This window comes from Varanus komodoensis, unplaced genomic scaffold (assembly GCF_004798865.1).
Source record: "Varanus komodoensis strain SLA01 unplaced genomic scaffold, ASM479886v1 scaffold2, whole genome shotgun sequence".
In the NCBI taxonomy this organism is placed as follows: domain Eukaryota; kingdom Metazoa; phylum Chordata; class Lepidosauria; order Squamata; family Varanidae; genus Varanus; species Varanus komodoensis.
In genome coordinates, this window is record NW_025335568.1 from 69,335,829 (window position 1) to 69,345,144 (window position 9,316).

Below are 9,316 nucleotides of genomic sequence, written 5' to 3' on the forward strand. Positions count from 1 at the left end.
GCGAGACGGCGCGCGGCGGCCGCAGGCGCTTTCGCGGCGCGGCGCGGCGCGAAGCCCGGCGACGTCACGCGGCGCCCCCGCCAAGCGGCGTCACTGGGAGGAAATCCCCACCTACGCCTGCTCGGCGGGGCGGGGAGAGGGGTAGAAGCGGGGCCCCGGCCGGGGAGGCGCAGAGGCACCACGCGCCGGAGGCTGCGGCGGAGCGACGCGCGCGAGCGACGGGCGGGCGAGACGGGCGAGCGAGACGGGCGAGCGCGGAGCCGTCTCGGGCAGCCAGCCCGCCGCGGGTCGGCGCCATGGCCGGTAAGCGCGGCTCTTTCTCTCCGCGGGCGCGTCCCGGGCCGGCTGCGCCTCGTGGGGGGGGGGGGCGTCGCGGCGTCTGCAGCGCCCCGGGCGAGGGTCGCCGGCCTCAGAGGCGCGGCTGCGCGAACAGACCGGCCCGCGCCCGCCGGGTGGCCGCAGGTGCCACTGCTCGGGGTGCCTCGCACGTCGGTGCATCCGCGCAACAACCCTGCGAGGTGGGCTAGGCTGAGGAGGACGCCAAAAACGGGAGCAGCGCTGTCTCCAGGATGCCGCGGGGGGGGCTCCGCTGGCCACAGTGGCTGCGGCTGATGGGAGTTGGAGGCCAGAACATCAGGAGGGTGCCAAGTTTGGGAGAGCTGTCTTAAGGCTTGGCCTTAGTGGTTTCCTAGGTGCCATTTCTGTTTTGATTCCCTGGCCCTGTGATCCTGAAATCACTCCAGCCTGAGTCTTGGTGGGGGTGGGGTGCAGAGGGAGTGACTGAGCTACCTGGAGCAGGGTGTCTTTTCATCTGAGCCAGAACAAATGTTTATGAAAGATGGAGGGTTGCCACACCTCTGGCCTGCCCTGTACCTGTGTCTTCCGCATGAGCCGCCTTTTCCCGGTAGGGAAATAAACCTGCTTTTTTTTTTTTTTTTTGCTTACCTTTTCATATCTGAATTCTCTGTGGGAGAGCTGGTGGCAACCCATGCACCCCCAGCTGCAAATGGAGGGGCAGTTTCAAGAGTTAAGTGTTAGGTCTGTGCCTTGCTGTCTCAGTTTGAATCCCTGCTTGCCTCTGAAGACCACGGAGTAGCCTTGGCCAGGTAGCTGCTGCTCTCTGCTGCCAACCTCGCAGGGCTGTTGTGAAGCTAAATGGCAGCTCAGAGCTTCTTGGAGGAAGATTAGGGAATGATGTATAATATCAAAACTATTGTCCCATTGCTATTTCTAAAGGTGGCTCACTCCTAAGAATTCCCCTCCTGAGAATATTTTCCTCTCACAAGAATATTTAGCATTATTTTCTTCTAGAGCAGGTGTTGTATTGGTTTGTCTCACCGAAAATATGGCCAGTTCTGCAAAAGGATTTCTCGTTGTTCAGCCTTTTGATAGCACCTCCAAGGTTTTCAAGTGCTTTGCACCTTGGTAATAGTTCTCCGAGTCCTGTAAGGCTGGCCGATAGAAAGTACCATAACGCTATTGCAGGTGAAGGACTTGGACCTCCTGGTCTGCAGGCCAGGGTCCTGTCTTGGTTGGGGGAAGTCGCATCCCTCAAGACAGTGCTGACTATTTGGGCTGGGATTCACTGGAGTCCAGCCACACCTGGGGGCCATCACAGCTGCCCCACCTTTGTGCTGCTCAGTTGTGAGGCGTAGCTGCAGCCCGCTGGTCACCTGCCGGGCTTCCCCTCTCAGTAACAAATATCGCAACACCAAATTCAGCCCCCTTGCAGCTCTGCGCAAGTTTAGAGAGAGAAAAGATCTACAGCTTTTGTCTAAACTTGCACAGAATTACATCCTCAACAAGCCCAAACGCCTTTGCTTTGAAAGGCACACACTGTGTCGATGATAAGCGAATTGTGTCTTTTTAAAATGTTGTGATAAATGCTACTGACAGCCCTGCTTTTGGCAATTTGACTTTGAACGTGTGTGAGAGCAGCCTGGCTCAGTTGCTCCCTCAGCATGCTTCTTTGCTCCTTCCTTTCTTGAAATGTGTCTGCTGGTATTCCGTGGTTCTGCCCTTGATTTCAGTGGTTGCAATACTGAAGTTACTTTTCTTCTCCTCACCCCGCATACCCCCTGTTAGGATTTCTCACCGCTGTAGGGTGAGCAATGGGAAGGGATGAACCTCAGCCCTCCTTGGTGCATGTGCTAATTTCAGTGTAGTTTGGCCCTGCAGCCTTTATTTATATGCATAATTGAAGATAAAAAGTTGCAGATTTTACCCCCTTGAAAGGATCCCCCTGCCCCACAAATAAAGGGCTACATAAATGTTTCAGGTAGTAATAACAATTTGAGAGTTTCCAGTTGCAATCCTGCAAAATTTGCCTATGTATTTTTTTCATGTTTGTATTTTTGCATTATTTTCATGTTTTGTTTTTTTTAATTGACATGGCAAGAAAATACTAAGCTGTAACTTGCCACACAGGCTTGATTTCACAATAGAAGTCAACAAATAGCAAATCAAATGGACAGATAACAAATCATGCAATAGGGAAATCATACTTTATGCTTCCTCAATTATCCATTATAAAAGCTTCATTTGATTTCACAACTGAGACCATAAAATATTCCTGTAAAAACATATATTAATTTTATAGCAGTAAACTGTCACAAAGGTTGCTGATAATTTTTTCAGCAGCCCCCCCACCCCACGCCACCCCACCCCACGCATCCTGTATAAAATTACAGACCTGAGACAGTGAATTTGCTTGCTTGATTGCTTTAAGTTCGCCTGAGAGGGACTTGATTATTTTAACTTACTTTACCCTCTCAGAAACAGCATGCAAATTTATGACCTGTTGCCATTACCGGTGAAAGTTTTCTTAGTCTTAAAGATGTTTGTGCATTGAAATTGTTGGGCTTGTGGGTTGGATTAACTTGTCTTGCTCATTCGTGTTATGTAAGCCTACTGACCTGAGTTGAATGCAGGGCTGTGGAGCAAAGAGGAGCAAGATAAAGATGTAGTCTGCCTTTCCTTCTTTTCTTTTTCAAATCCACAAATCTATCTGGATTAGTGGGTGAGATACACATTCATAAATAAAGAAAGAAAATGTTTTCCCCCTTGAACAGAGGCAAAATATCATTCTGGCTCACCTAGGCAGAAAAGTAGCAGGATACAGACTTGGCAGTGAATATCCTTCTGCTACAAGTTACTTTTGGTGGCTGCCATTCACTTGGCTTCGGGTACCATTTGGAGGGAAAGATGGCAGAGATGTGGGAGATCTCCCTCCACCCCACCTGCTGCCCAGCGTCAAAAAGCTTTGATGGCACCCGAAGAGTTGAGCACCAAAGTCACAGAGGAAGGAACTAAGCTTCTGTGAAGAAGTAACTGAATCTCAGAACAGCAGCAGTTGTAGCGACAGATTTAAATGCACAGCTTTGTTTTTGATATTTGTCAGTGTATTTTTCCTCTTCTATTGCTAAGGGAAGGGTGGGGCTTTCCTGTCACTTCTGCAAAATGCGCAGCAGCAAAGGAGAAGCAGGGCTGGGGCTGAAGCAGGTTGCTTCAGATCGCCCGGAAGGCGGAGCGGGGAGGGTTGGCCTGGACGTTGAGCAATCCCAGCCGTGTCCTAAATCTGTGGGAACCCAGGAAGAGCTGTGGAGGCTTCCTGGCATCCTAGAATTGTTTGATTTCCCAGAACTTCAAGCACTGAGAATTAAAGGCAGGAGGAAAGTTGGGAGTTTGGGCCAATCCCTGGGTGGTGCTTGGCAGGGTGGAGGAGATGTCTAGTCTTGGGTACAGGGGGTGGCAGCTGGTGGGGAGGTCTAATGGGTAGGCACAGTTGAGTGCCTGCCAAGGTCCCCCACTCTCACGGGGCTTTAGAAGAGGACAGGCAGGTGCCAGCAACCCGCTGGCTGACCCGCTGATGGCCCACTGTCAACCACGTGAGTGAAGAGGGTGAGGCGGAGGAGTGAGGGCAGCTGGTGACCATGGGGTGGGTGGTAGACCCACTGAGGGAGGGTCCCACGGGGCTCAGGAGCCTGGAGTCGGTCCAGGAGACTAATGGGCAAGGGAGCCATCCCATCAGGAAGTAGCTGCCCCTCAGCTTTTCCATCTCATCCGAGATGTTAGTCCTTCCTTCGGGAAGACTTGCCAAGGCAGCTAAGCCCAGAATTGCAGGTTCGACAGCCCCGCCTCAAGCCCGAGCATCACATGCTTTCTGATCACAGAGAGGCAGTGTGGGGTAGTGGCTAGAGTGTCAGACTGGGACTCAGGAGATCTGATTTCTAGTCCCCACTCAGCTACGAAGTTTGCTGGGTGCCTTTGGGCCAGCTGCTGACCCTCAGCCCAGCCTCCCTCACAGGACTGTTGTTGTGGGGATAAAGTGGAGAGGAAGGGAACCTTGTAAGCCACCCTGGTTTCCTTGCAAATGGAAGAAAGGCGTGGTATAAATGCAATGTAAACATAATTATTATTCTCATCATGATGAGAAGTAGTTCTGTCATGGCTTTTCAATCAACAACATACCGGAGTTGGTTACCACAACCAAAAAAATCAGAGCAAAACCCATCAAATACATCACACAGGTAGCAGCTCAACTTCTTCTCAGGCACAAAGAAAACAAGAGTAAAAGGAAATGCAGTTTTAACTCTCCAGCCTTGGTAATCTGCCCGCTCTTTGCAATATCTGTTTGAATTACTAATACTGCCCATTGCCATCCCCTTCAGAGGGGAAACAAGATCACTGAGTTTTACAGCCGGGGTTTAATTTGGTTTTAAAGGGAGAACGATCCCCAGTTTCTACAAAAGCCTCAATCTTCTCCCAGCCTCACATTTATCAAGACTGAAACCCATTCCTTTTGGAAGTTTGCTGAATAGATTCGTGCTCTGAAATAGATGGGAAATATGTGTTTCTTCCTCTTAGAATCAAAATATAAATGATCTAGTGCTTTGGGGTGGAGGTTTCACATGGCTGACTATAGGCAAAGAGTACACTTTTCTAACATGTTAGCATTCAGATGCATCATAGATCATTAATGGGAAGGAGGAAGATGCCTTGCTATGACAGGGTAATGGTGGTGAAAAGAACTTTAACATGTGGGATCCTCTGGAATTGCTCAGAGATACATTGCCTTATACCATGTAGAGTTATTGCAAGAGAAAAACCTTTGCATGTCAAAATGCTCCATAAATGTCATATTCTGCATAGCTCCTTCTGTGTGTAAGTGGAAGGGGTGAAGAAGCGATGTTGAAGAGTAGCATCCTAGACCTGTTTTCCAGAAGAAGTAATAATTTCCATCATTCTCCAGCCAAGATGTATAGGATCTTGTAATCTTATCCTATTTAATTTAATCATATTTTAATCATAGGATTAAGGTGCTGTGCCATGGTTTTGCCATCCCCACACAGTACACTTGTCTGCTAAGTTTCATTATTATGCAGGAGTGACTCAAACATACACAAAAAAGTGACTTCAGGACCTTTTAGTTCTGTATGTTAATTGATGAGCTTTGGGTAGAAAAGCAGTGAAAATGCCATTGAAGATGCCTTGAACGGACTGCACTGAGAGAGGTCAGCCATGATATTTCATCTTAGGAAGTCCAAATGTGAACCAGCTTCCTTGGCAGCCCGGTTTGCTTCTCCCTTGGTGTGCGAGGAAAAACCGGGGCCTCTTCATTCATTGCACCTCCTCATTGTGTCCAAACTCAGAAGCAGCTTCCCAACAAAGCTAGAATATTAAATAGAAGCCGAAGCGGGCTTCATCTCTTGGCTTGTTTATTAAGCCAAGTTGTGTTAGTCTGAGCATGGCTGTTCTTTAGTGGAACAACTTTCAACCCTTGAAGAAGGGCAGTCGCTGTCCAGAGACTATGGGATGCTACAGCCTCATCAGTTTGTCTGTTCTTCTTCCCTGCCAGTGGATTCAAATGTCAATCCCCAGAATTTCCAGCTGGGGTTGGGACATCCCCCTTGCTGAAACCACCGAAGCCACTGTTAGTCACGCCAAGTGGGATGGACCAATAGGGTTGATTTGGCAGAAGCCGACTTCCCACGTTCCTCTTTAGATAGCTCTGCTCAGTTCTTGGGAATGCCACTTGATGCCCAGCAAAGACTGGATTCTCCGGAGTCTCCGTCTATATCATTTTCCCCAGAGACCCTAAAACCCTTGTGAAATGAAGATGTGGCTGCCAGGGAAAACGTTGCCTACCAGGAACGCTGTTTTTATTCCTCAAATCTTAGGGAACTATATCACTGTTATTCTCAATATCATCTATCCAGATCTTAAGATCATTGTCGGAGTCCCTCTTCCAGGTGCCTTGCGAACGAGGCGCACTGAGCGGCTACAAAAACAGGAGCTGTTCAGTGGTGGCACCCCATTTGTGGAGAGTTCTCCACAGAGAGGCTCCCCGGGCACCTACATTATGACTCTTCTGGTCTCTGCTGAAGGCCTTTTTTATTCTCTCAGGCATTGTAAGAACTGTTTAGTACTTTAAGCGCTATTCTGCTGTAGGTTTAATTCCGTGTTGTAATTTTTTTTTAATTATTTGAGTCTTTACTGCTAATTCTCCTTTGGTTTTATTCTGTACTTGTTTTTTATTTTTTATTTTCATGTTTGCACAGTGGGTTTTTTAACATGTTGTGCATCAAACAAAGAACTTCAGTTTCTGGGGCGGGGAAAAGTCCAATAAATACAGAGATATTGATAAACCACCTCTTAGAAAGCCCTGTAGTGATAGCAGAAGGCAAAACAGTCCTTGTTGGCCCACAGGTTCAAAATCTGACTGACAAGATACAAGAGGAAATGGGGATGAAGAGAGGGAAGAGGAAAAGGCAAGCTGCGGAGTGACTGCATCATCCCAACCAAGGGGCAGAGGCAGGCGGGTCTCCCCCTTGCTGGAGATGCAGAGTCCTTTAAAGGAGATGTTGTAAAACAACCCTTGTCACAGGGCTTGCATCCTCCCCTGTGAGTAAGTCTTTATCTCATGTCACATTCCTGCAGAAGGAGGAAAGAGCTTCTTCCCAAGGCTGTGCAGAAAAAGTCAGCGGTAACGTGGCATTGCCAAGGCTGCCCAGACCCCGACCCCTTCCAGGCTAGTTCCGATCAGACCCTGACTGTGAACTGCCACGGACCTCCCACACTTGACCTCTTCAGTGGAGATGCCCCGCACTCCTGCTGGCACGACAGGTGATCCAATACTGAATAATGTGCCAGATGCGTCATAAGAAAATGCCCCTTATCTAATTGCTCTGTTTGCCTAAAACCAGTCTCCATTTCTCTGGATAGTTTGGACAATGTACTGACACGTTCAGGTTTTGTTTGCCCTTGTTCAACTCCTCCATATCGTCCGGAAAGCAAGTGACCTGGAAGGTGTCTTGAGAACATCTTCTAATGCCATAGAAGGTTTGATTTGGTCGACCGGGTTCCTGCTGCCGCCTCCCCACCTTCTCAAATATTAAGACATATATAAATGCATCAGCATGAGCATCTGACAACAAAAAATCCAGAATTTTTAAGGAATGTTTGCTTTGGAGAAAACTTCCTATTCATGTATTCACGTGTTGATTTTTGCAAGTAAAAACCCTTATGTCAAAACTTCAAGGCAGAGGAATTTACATTTGCTTGGAGCGCTGGACTGTAGAGCATTTTGCATGATGATACATTATTTCCCTGCTGTTAGACATTTGGTGTTGTTGTTGTTAGTCGCGAAGTCATGTCCGACCCATTGCTACCCCATGGGCAACATTCCTCCAGGCCTTCCTGTCCTCCACCATCCCCTGGAGTCCACCCAAGCTCACGCCAACTGCCTCAGTGACTCCATCCAGCCACCTCGTCCTCTGCCATCCCCTTCTTCTTTTGCCATCTATACACCTGAAACATCGTCAGAGCAGCATGTTTCAACCTCTACCCCAACAGTCCATTTATGCCTCTCCAGGAAGGCAGACTGTGCTTGTCCATAGCATGGTGGGTCTCAGATCAGCAAAACGAAATGTTGGTCCTCATGGTAGCGAATAATAACCAATAACCTCTACTATGTTGTTAGTGGTGAAGTTGTGTCCGACCCATCATGACCCCATGGACAACATTCCTCCAGGCCTTCCTGTCCTCCACCAGCCCCCGGAGTCCACTCACACCAACTGCCTCAGTGACCCCATCTAGCCACCTCATCCTCTGCCGTCCCCTTCTTCTTTTGCCATCAATCGTTCCCAGCATCAGGCTCTTCTCCAGAGAGTCCTTCCTTCTCATTAGGTGGCCAAACTCTTTGAGTTTCATCTTCAGGATCTGGCCTTCTAAAGACCAGTCAGGATTTGATTTCCTCTGACCGGTTTGATCTCTTTGCAGTCCAAGGGACTTGCAGGTTGTTGGTGAGGCTATTTTAAATCCCATGTTGGTACACCTGGCCTTAATCAGCCCTTGATTGCGAAGTGGATCTAAAGATGTAACCAAACCCACACTGTGTTTATTTAATAAACAGGTCTGGGTGTATATCTAATCCGCTTAGTCCAGGATCCACATGCAATGCAAGAACACTGAGTGGGTGATTTAAAGCATTGGAGATCTGTTATCAAGTACAAGCAATAACTTTTCAGCTTGTTAGAAATCTGCAAAGGGAGTTTTTTCCGCATTTTGAACAATAGGGGAAGTTTCTAACTTCCTAGTAAAGACATGCTTCTATTTCTAGCTAATTGTCTTGTCTGCAGTGGTCAGATGGAACATGAAGTAAAAGTCTTTGAGGGTTTTAAGCACTCCTGACTCTGGTCCTGTGTGATTTAGCAGATTTCAGGGCCATGACCTGGGAGACAAGGGTCATGCGAAAGGGTGGCCGTGTCTAACAAAGCCATTGAATGGTCATCTAGGTAGATCTACACTGTGAAAGGACACAGCCTAAGTCCAACCAGCTGTTCCCCAGATGCGTTTTACTTCAACTCCCAGCCAGTATTCCACAGAGATCACAAAGCTGGCCTTTAAAAAGCACTGCTTTATTAAGCACAATCTAGGGATCATGCAGTCTAGCACCTCAGTAGTGGTTTTTATTTTTTTATTTTTTGTGGGTGACCATGTCCTGCAGAAAATGAGGAAAAGGTGGTTAAGAAAAGAAGTTAAGATGAGTATTCTGGCTTTCGTCACCGATTTCTGCTTGCCCACGTCTGTACACACCCCCAGCTCATTCATGGGTGAACATGTGGATGGAGACATTTCTTTCCAGCCACAGATTAAGTCCATATCAAGACTACTGATATTTAACTTTTTATAGCATCAATGATGTCAGCAGCAGGATGAGAAACCAAAGAACTTTCTCTCTCTCTCTCTCTCTCTCTCTCTCTCTCTCTCTCTCTCTCTCTCTCTCTCTCTCTCTCCCTCCCTCCCTCCCTCCCTC

General features: G+C 48.1%; 1 protein-coding gene across 1 annotated transcript in view; it reads left to right on the top strand.

Moving 5' to 3' along the window:
• Positions 1 to 136: 136 nt before the first annotated feature.
• Positions 137 to 9,316, top strand: part of REL (REL proto-oncogene, NF-kB subunit) — a 64,003-nt gene continuing 54,823 nt past the window's right edge. The window contains exon 1 of the mRNA XM_044428663.1: positions 137 to 303. Within this exon, the coding sequence (XP_044284598.1) occupies positions 297 to 303 (7 nt within the window). The 5' untranslated portion in view covers positions 137 to 296. The remainder of the gene's footprint in view (positions 304 to 9,316) is intronic.